At 42.4% G+C, this 19,653-nt stretch overlaps 1 protein-coding gene across 1 annotated transcript in view; it reads left to right on the forward strand.

Annotated features, from left to right (window-relative positions):
• Nucleotides 1-19,042, forward strand: part of stac (SH3 and cysteine rich domain) — a 157,637-nt gene extending 138,595 nt beyond the window's left edge. The window contains exons 10-11 of the mRNA XM_080193691.1: nucleotides 12,215-12,352; nucleotides 17,091-19,042. Coding sequence (XP_080049817.1) covers nucleotides 12,215-12,352; nucleotides 17,091-17,189 — 237 coding nt within the window. The 3' untranslated portion in view covers nucleotides 17,190-19,042. The remainder of the gene's footprint in view (nucleotides 1-12,214; nucleotides 12,353-17,090) is intronic.
• Nucleotides 19,043-19,653: the final 611 nt, after the last annotated feature.

The following is a 19,653-nucleotide window of genomic DNA, read 5'->3' on the forward strand; positions in this document are numbered from 1 at the left end:
TGATACTGAAATGACTGGAGTGTAATTGAAAAAATAAATGGTTTGCGAATGTCTTTTAGGGAAGGAAACTTGCTACCCTTACCCTGTCCAGCCTATTGCGACTCCAGGCTCTTGCAGTGTTGTGCTGAACTCTTCAGTGTCTCCTGAAATGGACTAGCAAGCCACACAACTGTGTCAAAACCACAACAGCAGGCTGCAGTGGTTCTAGAAGTTGGCTCACTGTCACTTTCTCCAGGGCAATTCAGGATAAGCAATAAGTGCTGGCCCTGTCAGCGATGCCACCTTCATGAATTAATAAATGAAAAACACACACAACACTCTCACCTCTCCAGTTTGCAAATTCCTTGTTCGGGAACACCAGTTATCCAGAAGTGTTTTGAGCGGAATCTCAACGTCATTGGTGCAATAACTTCTGAGAGGCTGGCGTCCCTCGCCAAAACTGATTTATTTACAATGGTTTGTAATACTCAGGCAGGTACTTCCCAATACGTAGTATTCACCCCGAATCCCAGTGACCCAGACACTCCACATGATGACTGGTAAAATTGTGTGAAAGCTGAGAATTAGGAATCACACCCAATTTCTCGGCTTTTGTGATTTTACGGGAACCAGATTTCCAGTGAGGTCAGCTTCTCGCTGCAAATGGGCGAGAGGCTAAATAATTTATCAAATTTATTTAAATATTGACTTACATTTGTTTAGTGAGCCCAGCACTGAATTGTCTGGGCTTGCTTGCCTTCATGGCCTCGCTGGGAGAGGCCCAGTCCGACGTGAATGAGGAACCGTCATGTTGGCCTCATCAGTGAAACCAAAGGCCTCTGAGGCCCCCTGGGGAGATCGAGGATAAGGAGGGTGCCTCTTGGGCAGTGCCAGCCTGGCACCTTGGCACTGCCCACCGGGCAGTGCTGGGGTAGGGCCTATGGGGACGGGGCCTATGGAGCCAGGCCTATGGGGGTGGGGCCTGAACATGGCGGGCTTGAAGGGATGGGGCCTATGGGGGAACCAGGGCCTGAGGGAGGCCCACTACCACTCTGCATCGCAATCAGATCAGGCAGTGGGGGCTAGATGTCCGTGTGGCGGGGCTCACAATTGCGGTGGAAGGGAGAGTTTATGAGGCTGCCTGCAACAGCAGGGGCCTGACAGCCTGCCCTTTGTCTGCCAGGCCCCTGCTGTCATAAAAGTGTACGTGAAGCATCAGAGGTCTGCATATGCGCAATAGCTCCTTCTACAGTTTCTTTTGCGTATGTGCAGTTACAGAGTTCTGTGCATACGCAATAACTCCCTCTGCAGGCTGGCTGGCAAACTAAGCCCAGCCCACAGCCTGCCTATTGTCTGTCGACTCTTGATCATTTATGTGATCGAAGTTGCTGTCGTCAGTACTTCCAAGCAGCAGTTACTCAGCAATAACTTGTTTGCCAGTGCTCAGTTTGGGCTCTGTGAGGACAAGTCAGAATTATGCTTCATTACAGCCTTGGTCCAAAACAGAGTCAAGAGTGGACAGACACCATCCACCATAGTTACGTCAATACAGGGCATCCTCAGTGTAACGATGGGTGTTCAAATGGACTGTATGGTGGTCACTCTACTAATAATCGTATGGACGGATGCATCTGTGACCGATAGACTTGTGCTCAAATAGGTTTTTTCCTCTGTTGCTTCACTGACCATCTGCTGCAGGTTGAGTTGGACAAATATATCTTTCAGGACTGTGTCAGCTTGGTCAGCAGCGAAGGCATCTATCCAAAGTATGTGCTGCCATCCCAGTTACCATCAGTGCCTCTTCCAAGTAGTGTTCAACAAGAAGGAGTACTGAATGATCAGTTAAGTGAAAATAAAGAACTAAATTCCGGTGGTAAGGTGAGAATGATATTAAGACATGATCTGATCAAGCATGGCATCAAGGATCATGTGCAAAGTTAGAATCAGTGGGAATCAGCTGGTGTGACGCTACTGTGCCTTTAAGAAATGTATTTTTTAAATCATGTTCTCTGCAGTTTGGAAGAAGCTTTGTTTTATTTTCATTGTTGCTGACCTGTCTGATTAGATGTGCTTTTATTGCTACTTAAATAGTGCAAACTGAGTTTTGGGTTTTTTTGTAGTTTTACGAGTTTACAACCCTTTTAAGTTTTTTGAAGGAAGAATGATTGACAGGATTGGTGACAAGAGTTCTTTTACTTTCAGTTTTTGGCTGCTGTTTTAGTTAGAAGCTGCTTGAACGGCAGACTGGAAGCAGGTTTTCTTGCCTCTCTGGAGTGAAAATTCTGCTGTCGGTGGTTTGCTGGCTAGTAACGAGAGGCAAGGATGGCCTCTGTCCCCTGCAATAGTTTGCTGGCTAAGAACTGGAACTAGAACACAGTGGTGTTATCTCTACCTCAAGGTCTGCTGGAAGGTATAAGGCTGGGAATCAGAGTTTCAATTCTCCAACCAAAAGACTAACTTCTAGCATCATGTGAGCATTCTTATTTCCTGTGCTAAACTTGTGGTAGATATATGTTTATAAGGAGATTTGTTTTATTGGTACAGTGCATTTAGTTGTTAAGATTTATACGATATCATGTTTCTTTTATTTGTAATTTGTAAAAACTATTGCTAATTTTCTTTCTACGTGTTGACTGTGTTCTTAAATCAACTTTGTTTGTTTAAAAACTCCCTAGTGGGTTATTTGAATCATATCTAAAGTTAAACACCTCATGCTTACCCTAGCCAAATTCAAAGTACAAATCCTATTGTCTAAGCTACCTTCATAAAATACCTTGGGGTTTCTGACCTGGATTATAACACTGGAGACATAGCTAGCACAATGTCTTATAGAATGGGGATGAGAAAAATATCAGCCATGATTGAATGGTGGAGCAGTCTTGGTGGGCCGAGTGGCCTAATTCTGCTCCTATGTCTTATGGTTTTAGCAGGGAATAGGCTGTTGAAACCAATCATTTCATCCTTAGGATGCCAGTGCCTCAGGGTAGCATCCTAGGCTGAAATGACTTCAGCTACTTCATCAATGACCTTCCCCACCGTTCTGAGGAAGTGGGTATGTTTGCTGGTGATTGACAATTATCAATGTCATTCGCAATTCCTCAGGTAATGAAACAATCCATGCCCAATGCAGTGGGCTGATAAGTGAGCAGTGCTATTCACATCACATGTGCCGCGCAATGACTATCTCCAACAGAAGGGAATCTCATTACAAGAAAAACGTGGAAGCTATTCCTCATTACAAGAAGGATGTGGAAGCTATTGAAAGGGTGCAGAGGAGATTTACAAGGATGATGCCTGGATTGGGTGGCATGCCTTATAAGGATAGGTTGAGGGAGCTCAGTCTTTTCTCCCTGGAGAGACGAAGGATTAGAGGTGACCTGATAGAGGTGTATAAGATGTTGAGAGGTATAGCTCGGGTGGATTCTCAGAGGCTATTTCCCAGGGCTGAAATGATCGCTACGAGAGGACACAGGTTTAAGGTGCTGGGGAGTAGGTACAGAGGAGATGTCAAGGGTAAGTATTTCACTCAGAGGGTGGTGAGTGGAATCGGCTGCCGTCGGTGGGGGTAGAGGCGAACTCGTTGGGCTCTTTTAAGAGACTTCTGGATGAGTACATGGGATTTAATGGGATTGAGGGTTACAGGTAGACCTACTAGGTATGGATATGATCAGCGCAACTTGTGGGCCGAAGGGCCTGTTTGTGCTGTAGTTTTCTATGTTCTATGTTCTAACCATTTCCTCTTGACATTCAATGTCATTACCATCATAGAACCCCCATCAACAGCCTCCTTGATGGGGGGATGGAAATTGAATATAAATCAAACATGGTCTCTTTGAATGATGGAACAGGCACAAGGGACAATGGCCTACTCCTGCCCCTATGTTCCTGGTGCAAATGATGATGGAGGAGTCTGATACATTGGTAAACAAATATGATGCCTTGAGATATGATTCTGTGTCAGGTTATAACTTGAGTAATCTGTGTGACAGATCTTTCAATCTTGGTATCAGTCTCCAGATGTTAGTGAGTTAGACTTTGCAGACCATTGTCATTATTGATTCAAATGACATTTGCAGTTTATTCTTCTGTCCCTTGCTAGCAATTTGATATGACTGCATTGTTTGCTTAGCTACTTTGAAGGTGGTTGAGGATTCAACCAGCTCTGTATGGAAGTGGAATCATGTATTGGCTAGACTCAGTAAGGTCATCAGCTTTCTTTCGCCGCAGGACATTAGTGAACAAATTTTTACAATAATTTGCCAGCTTCATTGTCACATTTATATCAAATTCTTGTTCACAGTTTTTTTTCCAATTCTCAAACTTGTATTCAGGGATTAGAAACTAATTTTTCTCTGAATTACCTGTCCATTAACATAACCATAATGCTACCAGTGTAGATTCTGGTTAATTGCATGCCTTTTTTATATTGTAATGCCAATAAATTGAAGCAAATATGAAGTGATGGGTCCATTTTCAGTGAGTTAGCGAGACCATAACTGACCCAAATTTCTCTCAGGATCGATGGGCTTTCAGTTTTGATAGGTGGACCGCAAAGTTTGTCTCTATAATCCTTACAGGTTCTTGTTAATTTTGTAATGCTACTTACGATGTCAGCGGTAATTTCCATTCACTTTCTGCTATTCAGCCTGCCATTAATTTGCGAAGGATCAAAGGAAATCCCAGTGGAAGTGGCTGTTTGCTCTGTTTCTCCAAATTTCTGCAAAAATCCTGGTGAAAGATCACAGAACCCTGTGGAAGTTCTTCCAAATGTTACTGCGATTTTCCATAAACAAGCCAATAACTCTCCTCAAATGAATTTGGAACAAAGGTTTTGATGAATATAAGCCCCGACATGAAGTTCGGATACCATATTTAGCAGACACAAACTCCACTACTATATTTTGACATTGTGCCTTAAGCCAAGTAGAATGACATGACATGCAGAGGCTATATAAGGGAAGGTAAAGCAAATAATCAGCAATCAAATTGCAGTAGCAACCACTCTTACAGGCAACTGTTCAACATGTCCCTCAACAATGAATAATTTCCCTGAATCAAACAGACCTATTTATGTCTTTTGATTTGAGTTATTATTGTCACGTGTGTTAGTATACAGTGAAAAGTACTGTTTCTTGTGTTCTATATAGTCAAAGCGGACCATTCATAGAGAAGGAAAGGATGCAGAATGTAGTGTTACAATCATAACTAGGGTATAGAGGAAGATCAACTTAATATGTGGCAACAGGGCAGAAGCTATTCTTGAATCGGTTGGTGATCTTGATTGATTCATGGGAACAGTGACCACAATTCAATAAGCTGTAGGGTACTGATAAATAAAGATAAGTGCAGTCCTCAAGTTAAGGTGCTAAACTGGGGGGAGGATAATTATAACAATATTAGGCAGGAACTGAAGAATGTAGACTGGGGGCAGATGTTTGAGGGCAAATCAACATCTGGCATGTGGGAGACTTTCAAGTGTAAGTTGATAGGGATTCAGGACCAGTACATTCCTGTAAGGATGAAGGATAAGTATGGCAAGTTTTGGGGAACCTTGGATGACAAGAGATATTGTGAGCCTAGTCAAAGAGAAAAAGGAAGCATTTGTCAAAGCTAGGAGGCTGGGAACACATGAAGCAAGTGTGGAATACAAGGAAAGTAGAAAGAAACTTAAGCAAGGAGTAAGGAAGATTTAAAGGGGTCACAAAAAAGCATTGGCCAGCAGGATTAAGGAAAATCCCAAAGGCTTTTTATACATATGTAAAGACCACGAGGGTAGCCAGGGAGAGGATTGGTTTGTTCAAGGACAGGGAAGAGAATCTATGCATGGAGCCAGAGGAAATGGGCAAGGTATTAAATGAGGACTTTGTGTCACTATTCATCAAAGAGATAAGGGACATGGGTGGAGGGGGGGACTGGTAATGTTAAAATGGCGGCACGGCCTCGTGGGCTGAAGGGCCTGTTTCCCGGGCTGTTTTTGTTCTTTGTCCTTTGTTCTAGAAGGACTTAGTGGATGATGAGTCTGGGAAAGGATGTGTAGATAATTTGATTCATGTTGAGATCAAAAAGGAGGAAGTATTGGGATTCTTGAGAAACATTAAAGTAGACAAGTCCCCAGGGCCTGATGGGATATATCCCAGAATACTGAGAGAGGCAAGGGAGGAAATTGCTGGGGCCTTGAGAGAAATCTTTATATCCTCACTGGCTAGAGGGGAGTCCGAAAGGATTGGAGAATAGCCCATGTTAATCCTTTGTTTAAGAAGGGCAGCAAGAATAATCCAGGTAATTATAGGCCAGTGAGCCTTACATCAGTGGTAGGGAAATTATTGGAGAGGATTCTTTAAGACAGGATTTATTCCTACTTGGAAATACATGGATGCATTAGCGAGAGGCAACATGGTTTTGTGAAGGGGAGGTTGTGTTTCACTAACTTGATCGAGTTTTTTGAGGAAGTGATGAAGATGATTGATGAGGGTAGGGCAGTGGATATTGTCTACATGGACTTCAGTAAGGCCTTTGACAAGGTCCCTCGTGGCAGACTGGTGCAGAAGGTGAAGCCGCATGGGATCAGAAGTGAACTGGCAAGGTGGATACAAAACTGGCTCGGTCAGAGAAGACAGAGGATAGCAGTGGAAGGCTGTGTTTCTGAATGGAGGGCTGTGACAAGTGGTGTTCCTCAGATATCACTGCTGGGATCTTTGCTCTTTGTAATATATGTAGATGATTTGGAGGAAAATGTAATTGGTTTGATTTGTAAGTTTGTGGACAACACAAAGGTTGGTGGATTTGCAGATAGCGATGAGAAACATCAAAGGATACAGCAGGATCTAGATCAGTTGGAGACTTGGGTGGCGAGATGGCAGATGGAGTTTAATCCGGACAAATGTGAGGTAATGCATTTTGGAAGATCGAATACAGATAGGAAATATACAATAAATGGCAGAACACTTGGCAAAGGGATCTGGGTGTACAGGTACACAAGTCACTGAAAGTGGCAGTGCAGGTGGAGAAGGTAGTCAAGAAGGCATACGGCATGCTTGCCTTCATTGGCCGGGGCACTGAGTTTAAAAATTGGCAAGTCATGTTGCAGCTTTATACAACCTTAGTTTGGCCGCACTTGGAATATATGTTCAATTCTGGCCACCACACACTACCAGAAGGATGTGGAGGCGTTGGAGAGGGTATAGAAAAGATTTACCAGGATGTTGCCTGGTATGGAGGGCATTAGCAATGAGGAGAGGTTGGAGAAAATTGCTTTGTTCTCACTGGAATAACGGAGGTTGAGGGGCGATCTGATAGAAGTCTACAAGATTAAGAGATGCATGGACAGAACGGACAGTCAGAAGCTTTTTCCCAGGGTGGAAGAGTCAATTACTAGGGGGCACGGGTTTAAGGTGTGAGGGGCCAGGTTTAAAGGAGATGGACGAGGCAGATTTTTTACACAGAGTAGTGGGTGCCTGGAACTCGTTGCCGGGGGAGGTAGTGGAAGCGGAAACAGTAGTAACTTTTAAGGGGTTGTCTTGACAAATACATGAATAGGATGGGAATAGAGGGATATGGTCCCTGGAAGGTTAGGGGGTTTTAGTTAAGTTGGGCAGCATGGTCGGTGCAGGCTTGGAGGGCAGAAGGGCCTGTTCCTGTGCTGTAATTTTCTCTGTTCTTTGTTCTGTGTCTTTGTCCCATTAGAAGAAGGTGGAAGAGAGTATGTTCAGGGTGTGTGGGGTTTTTTGCTGGCTGTTTTTCCGAGGCAGCAGGAAGTGTAAACAGAGTCAATGGATGGGAGACTGGTTTGCGTGATGGACTGCGCTATGTTGATGTCACTTTATAGTTTCTTGCCGTTTTGGGCAGAGCAGGAGCCATACCAAGCTGTGATACAACCAGAAAGAATGCTTTCTATGTTGCATCTGTAAAAGTTGGTGAGAGTCGAAGCTGACATGCCAAATTTCCTTAGTCTTCTGCTTTCTTAACTATAGTGTTGGTATGGGGGGGGGGGGGGGGGGGGGACTAGGGCAGGTTGTTGGTGATCTGGATACCTTAAAAACCTGAAGCTCTCGACCATTTCTACTTCATCCCAATTGATGTAGACAAGGGCATGTTCTCTACTACGCTTCCTGAAGTCGATGACTATCTCCTTCCCTTGACTATGTCTTTCCCAGCAATTTAACTCCATTAAGACTGGAGTTTAGGCATATGTGAGACTGAATGTGAAAATGTGTCAGAGATTGTGAACATCCCATATGGAGGGTGCACTGCACTTGAGGTGAGGGGGCAGCATGTTTAATGCACAATATCACTATTTTCACTTTTTCTGTGTCAGTTGCCAACACTTGTGGAGGATGATGAGAAATCCAGTATGTCTTAATCCAGGTCCTAACAGTAAACCAACAAACAAACAAAGAAGAGGATTGATTAAGGACAAGTTCATGATTTTATTACACTCCGCTAGAGGAAAATAACCATACCTCAGTGTGTTTTCTTTAACTAGAGATTCAATGATAGTAATTAAAAAGAATGATGGGGGACATAGCCCATACGAGATATCCTGGGTTATTTAGTGCAGAGGAGGAACTTCTTCATTCAAAGGGTGGTGAATCTCTGGAATTCTCTGCCCGTTGAAGTGGTGGAGGCTGCCTCGCTAAATATTTTTAAGCGGGTTGATAGGTTTTTGATAGGCAAGGGGATTAAGGATTATGGGGAGAGGGCGGGAATGTGGAACTGAGACACGACAGATCAGCCATGATCTTATTGAATGGTGGGGCAGGTTCGAGGGGCTGGATGGCCTACTCCTGCTCCTATTTCTTATGTATTAATCACAGACCTGGATCAGTATAGGAAGACTAGATCTGCACTTAACACTATTAGATGATTAATGTTAAAGTACTACCATAGACTCAAATCACCTAATAGAAATCAGCATTGTCCAGTTCATGTTCTGGTTATAGAACCTATTAGACTGGACTTGACGTGTTGTTCGAATCAGCTTTTTAAAAATACTATTGAAGGTTTAACAATTCAGCATTTTAGCTGCTAAAACATGGCTACTGTCATTTATAAATAGAGCCAGATTTTCGCTACTGAGATGGGTGCTTAGGTTGGAAATCGCCCCTCCCAGCAGACCCATCTCAGTTTAAAGGGCTCTGTGCGATCCAATGTTTCCCTCAGGATGGTAGGGGCAGGATAGAATCAGGCCCATCAACCCCAGAAGCAGATCCCAGCTAGTCATGGGGATGGACAGGTTCTAAAGTGGGCTGGTTAGAAGACCCACTTCAGCTTTCTGATATTCATTCCAGTTGTTTTAGTCACTGTTAGGCCCTTTGCCGTCAACAACCCCCCACCCAGACTTCATGGCCTCTCATCCCCCCTTGCCATCTCTATGCCAACTCACCTCTCACCCACCTCCCATAGCCCCTACAGCCCCTGCCATGGCTCCTCATATCCCCCCGCTGCCCCTTGTCACATCCATAGCCACTCACCCAGTATTCTGCATGGGGATTCCTTAGGAGACATGTGAAGATGAAAAATTTAACTTCCAATGATCTGATTCAGCTCCCACTTGTACATACTTGCCTGTGAAAAAGGCCTCCATTTAAGAAACATGTTTAAAGATTTTAAATTTCCTCAAATGATCAATTTCTTTAAAAACAAACTTTTATTCGTCTCCTATATCTAAGACAGCTAAATCTTTAATAACCTCTTTAAACTATCAATCGCAGTGTGAATTCAAAACACCCGAATTATACCTTTTGAAAGTCAGCCACGCATTAATAATGGCAATAATAGCCCTTGGGGAAATATCAACAAAGACCTCTATCTATTGAAACTACTCGACCTGGTGGTAATGTTTTTCTAACCTACAGCAGATGGCTAGCCAATCTAAACTATCCAGCATGTTTTTTTTTTGGCTGTCGCTGACAGCTTCAGCCTGTTTTATTTTCATACTTAGAGAGCAGGGGATTTAAAAAGAATCTAAGATCATGATAGTTATATGGACCTTATCCACCCTTAAGGTATGTTACATCCACCTCAAATATTTGTGATTACCACACTGTGGATTGAGGCCCTTACAACAACCAAAATGGGGGTTGCTTTGATTCAGCACTGAGTTCAATTAGCCATGCAGACTTTCAAAGAACATAGAAAATTACGGCACAGGAAGCTTCAGCCCAATTACCATTTTTGTGTGAATCACTCTCTGCTCCCTGGTTATGCCAGCAAAAATTGGACTTGTTACAAATGGGGGTGGGACTCCCACATCCAGGTCCTGCCAACCATTTTTAGAATAGAAAACCTGATTCATACTTCTCAAAATTAATTTATGTTTAAGTGACCACTTTTTGAATTATGTTTTAAAAAAACAGATAAACTAAAACCACTCTGCTAAGATGTCAGATTTAGTACATTCCTCCCAGTGAAGTGCAAATTGGACATTACATGAGTTATATTTATTGCATTATAAACATGGCGGCGTCCCAGTTAAGTTAGAAAAAAACAGAAATCATGGATGATTACTTGCACAATTTCTGCCAAATAATTACGAAAGTGTATTGCAAATTGTTATGCTGTTTGGATTAAAGATTTTAAGTGCAGTTGGCTCGAGAGCATCATTACTGGAATAAATTGGAGCATTGTTACAATAAAAGCTTCATTTTTCTGCGTGCGGAGAAGCAGAGAGCGTGGTCTGTGCAGAGCTCTGCAAAATCTGACTGTGGTTTCATGGTCCTACTCACGCAGCAAGGAGCTGTACTTTCAGGGATTAGTATTTAGAGAAGTGGTGCTCCAGTGTTGTAATCGTGGCCACCATTCTCTAGAATCGGGATTAAGTACCCACACCAATGGGAAAGCTGGAGTGTTTCGCAGTGGCACTGGCAGCGTATGTTATATGGGATTCACCCACCTGATCGATGCAAATTAATGCACCTCAGGAAACCCGCCAGGCAGCCCAGCTGTTCAGAGATCTCTGCACTGGGAGATAGACCCCCTACCAAAATGAAAATGATGAGCCCCCCCCTTGACCAGGGAACCATTACAAACCCCTCACCAAAGAGGGACACACAATCAGCCCTCTTTACCAAGTCAGCTCACTACCCCACTCAGACCCCTGCCTTTGAAGAAACCACAGCTGTCAGTAAGGTTCAGTTGATGTAAACATTATGGTTAGGAACAATGGAAGTACTTGAAATGCCCCATTCTAGTGTGAGGGAAATGTAAATAAACACAGCAGGCTGGAGGCTGTGTAGAAATCCATTAAGCTGCCAGCAGAACCTCTTTCAAAACACCACACTTTGAAATTGATGAAGATCAAAGAATTTCAATGCAATAGAGAGGGTTTGACAGATTTCAGTTTGCTAGAAAGTCTCACATACTCCAAATAAAGGCTGTGTGAATATATTGAGGCTGAGTGCACAGCAGTGAAGAATAGAAACAACCCCCCTCCACCCACCCAACAACGATTCAGAGGTTGAGTGGTTTCAGGCTGGAGGCATGGGAGCAAGGGGCTGTCCTCACCACTCTCCCAGGATGGAGGTCTTGTGGCTAGACTTCCTCCACCTATATCTCTGACCTTCTAGTCCCTGCAACCTCCATTTTATACTCAGACCTTGAGATTGATGCATACCCCTTTGGATAGCAATGAAATGCACCGATATGTTTAGAAGTCCAACTGCAGAAGCCATCATGTTCAGTTCTGACACTTCCAACTAAGTTTAGTTGGTGGAAAATCAAGAATCCAGCAAACAAGACCTCCAAATCTGATATCTGTTCCCATTGAACAACCAGAAGGAGTGATGAAATTTTGGTACCCTTGTCCCGCCAAATATATACCACAATCTCTGAACAGAACCTCCAACATAATATCTCATTCCCAGAACAGCCAATCTATTCACCTCTAAGCCAGTGCATCAGTTTAGTATCTATTAGTGATAGAGACATCTCTGTGCTATGGACAATGCCCTTTATTAGTTTGATTAAAACTGACTGGGCTCGTTCCCTCCTCGGAGCCAACAATTCAATGTAATGATCTGGGTTGAATGAACAGACCACAAGCCCTTTGGTTTGTCTCTCCTCACCTCATCTTCATGTGGTGAGGTCATGACACAGTAGTGCCAATAAGGAGCCTACCTCAACCTTACATTATAGGTCAAAGATGGGGATGTAACATTGTGGCCCTGATCTTTCTGCAGCAATGGATCCAGGTGTAGTCAATCTTTTTTATTGGTTATTTTTCTTTTTCATTCTCCAGGGTAAAATCGCTGACCGAGTTGGGTATTTCCCTGCAACGTTTGTTCAGAAAGTGATGGTAGGTGAGAAGGTCTTCAGATGCACCAAACCGTTCACAGGTTCGAAGGAAGAAGGACAGATAAATGTGAAAGAAAATCAGGTTATTAACATGCAAAACTTCTTTTGTTTTTATGTTAATTATGAAAATTAAAGTTTACGTAATAACTTCTGGCGTGCTCAGCCCATGGCCTTTTAACAATTGATTGGCTTGAGGCGGGACTTCCAGCCTATTGGGCAGGAAGGTAGCTGACAGCTGTTTGACCCAGCAGCGCCACCAGGGAGCGGTGGCCACTGTTGAGACTACAGTGCATTGTCAGAAGAAGCAAACTAGGCAGGAGCCGGCCTAGAATGTAAGGCAGGGCTAGACAGGTGGGGATTGGCTCAACATTTGACCTTTCTTTCTGAGGGTAAAATCCAAGTGACATGGGAGAGGCCCTTACATGACTGTTAATTGGCTTAAGGGCTTTGATTGGCCCACATTCAAGGGGGCCATCCGATGATTGGCCATCCGATGATTCCCCATCCCTGGAAGATTGCAGCGGGGGTGGACAGGATAGTGAGACACATGCCCCTGCTATATTGGTGCCCATTCCACATCTATGAAACTCAAAAGTAATTATAACATGATCCTATCAGCCTATTAGATACAAGGTCCCCAAATTTGAATTTAATTCCGTGAATGAATTTTTTAAAATGTCAACTCCCGGAAGTGCCTTTGGTCATTTCCCTACATGAAAGGGACTATTAAAATGCAAATTGCTATTTTTTTCTCAATCCTCCACTCAATCCACAGTTCTTCATGTTTGGTCATGCAGTTCCTGGTTATTTTTAAACTGCTTAACAATGTACCTTTAAGAATGAGTTAATTATATTATATTTGCCCTTCCTACAACCAGAAGACATTACTGATGTTTCCAATGAATCCATATTGCAGTCAACACCCTTTGCATCAACAAGTCACCAGACCTCACACTGCTGTTGCTGCCAAGGCCACAGAATCAAAATAATTGGCAAAAAGAGTAAAATTGATGTCAGGAAAACTTTTTTTTCGCCCAGAGGGTGGTTGGAGTCTGGAATGAACTTCCAGAGAAGAAGAAGAAGGTAGTGGCAAGTTCGATCAAGGTATTCAAAAAGAGAATTTGATTGCTATCAGAAGAGAAAGAATGTGCAAAGTTGCAGGGATAAGGCAGAGGAGTGGAACTATAGGTAGAACGCTCTTTCAGAGAGCCAGTGTAAACTTGATGGCCTGAATGGCCTCCTTCTGCACTGTCAAGATTCAGTGAAGATTCAGGTGTGTAACAGTCGACATGGATGCTCACTAAGGAGTGATTGTTCAAATCTGTCCACCCAGCGCAAAGCCTCACCCAGCAATGCAGCTCATTGCAAAATCATGAGCGAAACACAACCATTTCATCCAGAAAACATTTGGAGCAATTTCCTGATGTAGGCAAGGCTCCATACAGTTTGAAATGAAAACAATAGTAATTGAAGCTTCATTTAAATGTTATTTGTTAATATGGTTACTAGCTCATTTTCTCATCATGAAAGGCCAATTCTTTTCGAATCCACATTTAGTAGCTGTGGATTTGCTTAGGATAAAAGGGCTGACATTTCAACCCAAGGGGTCATTGGTTCAGTGTGTTTGATCTGAAGATTTGTTTCAAATATTCCAAAAAATGCCGTTTTCTCACTGAGGAATGTGAAGGCTGATTCTGCACATTGGTGCATTTTATTATAGGTCTATGATAGTAGGGTAATTTTACTTACTTAATATTATCTCACATGTCTCTTCTGCACATATCAGGAAGTTGTGGGTGTGGTAACAGTAATTCTTGAGGACACTGCACCCACAACTTGCAGGGCCAGTGTTCCTCGCACATATTTAATAGCTCAAAGATCCCTTCGGTAGCAGTGAAGAATGCAGTATAATTTGTTTAACATCCATTCTACTCTTGCCAAAGTTATCCCAACTCCACGTGAACACAAGAGGATAAACTACTACTGTCATCAACAGTTAGGAACAAAGTTTATAGTTCTGTTGCAAGCAGAAAGAGAATAGAAGCTGGTGAATATGACTTTAGGACAAGGAATTATCAAATTCTCAGGCCAAGGGTAAGCTTCTTGCTGCTGAAAGGCCAACAGCATTTGCGACGTATAAACTCACAAATAATTTACAGCACAGAAGGAGCTATTGAACCCTTAGTGTGCGCTGTAAATGATCTATGCAGAGCTATAGGCACAAAAAGCAGAAGGTCCAATGCTGAGCCTTGTAGATCCCCATTGGAAGGACCCATCAACCATTGCTCTTAGCTTTCTGCTATTGAGGGAATTTTGGATGCAGCTTGTCATTTTCCCTGTCTATGATAGCCGCCTTCCAGTTTCCTGCATAACACCAATAGCCAGAAAGGATCGGAAACCAATGGTCAGAGACCCCCTGCTATTTCTTCCCTTATTTTCTACAACTGCCCGGGAGAAATTTCATCCTGGCCTGGTGCTTTATTCACTTTCATTGATGCTAAGCACTTTAATATTTCCTCCCTCACTATGCCTTTCACACTTGTCCTTTGCAATGTCTATTTGTCCCTCTGTTTTGTGAAAACACAAACCAAAGGCCAGATTTTTGCAGAGTTGAGGAGATTTATGGACATTTAAAATGGCAGACTCGACTCAGATTTGCGTCTGGAATGTCCACATTTCTGACAAACCTCATTTTTGTGGGTATGGTGAAAGGGGCGGGCTTGATTCACACTTGAAACCTGAATTCAGCAGGACCATTTGAACTTAGTGTTAAGTTCAAACAAACTCCATTTTGACTGTTGCAAGGGCCTTAACCTGCAGTGTGGGAATCAAAAATTGATTGAGTAGTTGTAAACACTCATGGAGGGCAGTTAAGGTCTTTTTAACTTCTATGATCTGGAGTTTTATAATTGACTCGCTCTTCAAAGTTAAAAGAAACTGGCGTAAGCTCACAGCGATTGTTCAAAAAACTCTGCTTTGATTGACAGGCCGGCTGCTGCAGTGACAGTCCATGCAGTTTCAATAGAGTTCCTTATTGACGTTTTCCCAAGGGCTATCATTTTGACATCATGTAACATTTTTAGAAGTTTATTTTATTTCATCTCCACCTGCCTTCTGAGGTCCACTTACAGTCTGTACTGAGTGGTTAGCACTGCTGCCTCACAGCGGCCGGGACCAGCCTGGAGTCTGTCTACGTGGAGTTTGCACGTTCTCCCAATGTCTGTGTGGGTTTCCTCTGGGTGCTCCGATTTCCTCCCACAGTCCAAAGATGTGCAGGTTAGGTGGATTGGCTATGCTATATTACCCTTTAGTTTGTCTGTGTGTGTGAGAGTGAATGTGGCTGTGCTTGATGTGGTGTTTTGCGACCTATTCCAGGAGTATTAGCTACAGAAACAGACGTAAATTTAACCTATGCATCGTCAGGTTCTGGAAAGGTTGAAAGAGAGCTATTTTCTGCAGTATTGAATTTTTGAAGTCTTTGTGTCATTTTCGCCTCATTTGTGTTATCAGCAACAATTAACTCTTGCTTAATTACCAATTAATAGCGATGCTAAGTGTTTACACCCCAAGGCTGGCACGATGGCACAGTGGTTAGTACTGCTGTCTCACAGCAACAGGGACTGGGTTTAATTCCTGACTTGCGTATGGAGTTTGCATATGTTCCTGTGTCTTCATCTGTTTCCTCTGGGTGCTCTGGTTTCCCCCCACAGTCCAAAGATGTGCAGGTTCGATGGATTGGTCATGCTAAATTGTCCCTTAATGTCAGGGGACTAATTAGGGTAAATGCATGAGGTTATGGGGATAGGGTCTGGGTGGAATTGTGGTCAGTGCAGACTCGATGGGCCAAATGGCCTCCTTCTGCACTGTAGGATTCTATGATTCTGTTCTGTTACTGCCACCACGCACTCTCCCCTCACCCCCAACTCCTGCCATTCTCTGTTATATCCAAATGAAACGCATCAGTGCATTTTCTACCACTTGGGCCAAATCAATATTGAATACTGGTTTATCTTCTGAAAACCTGAAAATCATCTCGCTCTGTAAATGTTTAAATAATACATTCACCTTCAACGATTCCTAGGGGGTGGGGTTGAGTTGGGGACAAACAAGGGGGAGCATTTCATGGCCTGGGTGATAACCTGGGGAAGTGAATCATTGGAACAAAAATCAGGCATGTGGCCTAAAGGTGGACCTTTCGCTCCACTAGATCACTGCATGGGCAGTGTAGTTTAAAATGACCCACAGTTTCTTGAGACCACGCAATTAAGCTTTGATACTGTTACATGTCAAAATCATAAATAAATCAGAGAAATTTGCTTTGTATTATACAAACACACACTTCCAATGTCACAGCTCATAAAAATGAGCTTCTAGAGACTTCCTGCAGTTTTCGTTAGAGAGAAGAAGGTTAAGAGGTGACCTAATTGAGGCATACAAGATGATCAGAGGGTTATATAGGGTGGACAGTGAGAGCCTTTTTCCTCGGATGGTGATGACTAACACGAGGGGGCATAGCTTTAAATTGAGGGGTGATAATTATAGGACGGATGTCAGAGGTAGGTTCTTTACTCAGAGGGTAGTAAAGATGTGGAATGCCCTGCCTGCAGCAGTTGTGGACTCGCCAACTTTAAGGGCATTCAAATGGTCAGTGGATAGGCATATGGATAACATTGGAATAGTTTAGGTTAGAGGGTCATTAGATTGGTTCCACTGGTCGGCGCAACATCGAGGGCCGAAGGGTCTGTACTGCGCTGTAATGTTCTAAACGCTTAATGTGAATCAAATGCAGCTGGCTATTTAACACTTCCCTCTATTTGCAGATCTGTGTGGACAAGGGTGAAGAAATTAATGGTTTCATTAAAGTGCGCAGTGGGAAGAAGAAGGGTTTTGTGCCGCTTGATATCCTCGTCAACATCTGATGTTACATTGGGTTTGTGTGGTGAAGCTGATGTCACTTATTGTGGTACCTGCCATCCTTGTCTCACATTATCAGCAATGAGGAACTGTCTTGTGGACCCTTTTGGACAGCCAGATGACCAAAAGAGCATATTGAATCAAGTTCAGAATTGCTTCATGAAACTCAGAACTTGGCATTGCTCTCCCAGATTGGAGAGGGTAATATCTGCAGTTGTATCTAGGGTTTGGTGATTTTCTATCCCTATCAAATTTGACAATGGCGAGGACAGTTTAAATGTCTTTATTGTTCATTTTTACATTATTGACATCCAAATAGGAAGTAGCTAATCAAATGCAGGGTTTTTTTTTAAAAGGTTGTGTGTGTTTTCATGAATTATTGCTGTACTGTGTGTTTTCAAAGGACAACTGCTCCTGCGTCACACTTGCTGGTTATGTTATCATGCGACAAACATGAAGTTTCTCGGCTAAAGTGAATTGTGGTTTAATCCCAAAAATTAGTTGCCTTCCTGGTGTCTGGACAGCCCACAGGATCACCCATCTGCCTGCTACACATTAACTTGAGGCATGTTTGACAATATTCAAGTCAGGCAGCAATTATTGTCAATTTTACTTGACAAAAAAGAATCTGCTTCTCCTCTGAGTTGGGAATTATGTGTGTTACATCATCTTATCCATTTTAATATCTTTAAAGACTTTTATCAGAAAGGAGAAAAGAAAATCAATTATCATTAGTGGTGGAATGCAGATTTTGAAGACTTGCTTAGCTAACTTAATGTCTCAGTGACCAATAAGCAGCATAACAAGAATAGAAAATTGGTGGCCACTTTTACAACGGACTGACATTGGATCTGGTGCTGCTGGCCATTTTGGAATGGTTGGCTGAATGTAGTTTGTAATCAATTAAATATAAATGCACACTTTTTTAAAGTTTCTAGTACGTCTAAAATGTATATCTGGATTGGTGTAAATAAAGATGCTGATTGCCTACGGATGCTTATAAAATCGACAAACCAAAATTTTCTCTCGCGTAATGAGTATCTGATTTCAGCCAGGTTGCTGAGTGGACTGAAGGTCAGGCACTGGGGTCTGAAATAGTCGGTTCAATCTCACTCCTCCCCCATCCCAGACTGACCCTAAGCGGTCAGCTTCAGAGTGGCACTGGTAGAGGTCAAGTAACTGGCTGCTCGTCTGCCGTCTTGAATGAAGCCGATTCAAAGTGTAAATTTTTTTTAAAAAATTATAAAGAAGCAGCCTAATTTTAACCAAAACTGCTTCAGTGCTGTTAGAAATCTGAGTTTCTGGGGAGACATTACTAAATAGAACTGTTTGGCAGACTCTGGTCCTGGTGCAATGTCCTTTGACGTCAGGGTCAAACAAGTCATGTGTTTTGCACAACCATGTCAATCTTACAATTTAGATCCAGATTATTGGCTGTGAAACCTGTCTTTATGTCCTGCTTGCAACCAACGTAAAGTCACATACTTGAAACTATCACATACCAAATGGACGACAGGAACTGTGTACATTACAAAAGTTAAAAGTTTAAAGTTTGAAAACTGCTAAAATTATTTGAGTAAATTAATTTATTTGAAATGTTAGAAAAAATAGAATTAACAATAAAAAGAGAACAAGTTACGCAGAAATCAAGTGCTTATATTTTTATTTGAAGACGTGTCTGTGAATTTTGTAGGACGAATTTAGTGAGACAGCTTATGACTGTTTAGTAGCTTTGTTTGTTTAATTTACTGTATGTTTCAGCATTCACAATGTGTGACCTGAAGACTCCCCAACCCATGAAGAAAGTCATTTCACTACAATATCCCCATGTTGACAGGTTAATAAAATTGCACTTATCCGGAATCAATACTATATCAATCAATAAAAGTTACAATGTTTGTTATTACACGGTCATATTATAATTATGTGTTTTGATTGTTCTGTGCCAATCCAATGAGTTTCTCGGGTTTTTTTTCGCTGTTGCAGTTTGCAAATTCTAATCTAAGCCTTGTTAAACAGTAACTGGGTAATTATTGTGCATAATGTGAGGAAAATGAATTGGCAGCCCTGGTTCTGTATCAGTAAGATTGTGCTTAATGGTTTATGAAGAATTTATAGAAACAAAAGGAAAGAGCTTTTTGACACACTGACCCTACTTTTTAAAAAAAAGCAATATCCCAAAAGACATAACAAGTAGAAGAAAACGCTTCTAACTAAATACCAAATTTTGCATATTGAATAAACCAGGGCAATGTTTCCTGAAGTATCTTCCAATCCACATTGCCATTCTCAATAATTTTATTACTGACAAAGCCAATTGTCAATAATCTGATGGAATATAATTAAATTAGTCATTCCTAGTGACTTGAACGGCACTGTTACTGTCACTGTCCATCTATGATGTGGGTGTGCCGGCGTTGGACTGGCGTAAACACAGTAAAAAGTCTGACAACACCAGGTTTTAGTCCA

This window comes from Carcharhinus amblyrhynchos, chromosome 8 (genome assembly GCF_965287045.1).
Source record: "Carcharhinus amblyrhynchos chromosome 8, sCarAmb.v2.hapA, whole genome shotgun sequence".
NCBI classification, from domain to species: Eukaryota; Metazoa; Chordata; class Chondrichthyes; order Carcharhiniformes; family Carcharhinidae; genus Carcharhinus; species Carcharhinus amblyrhynchos.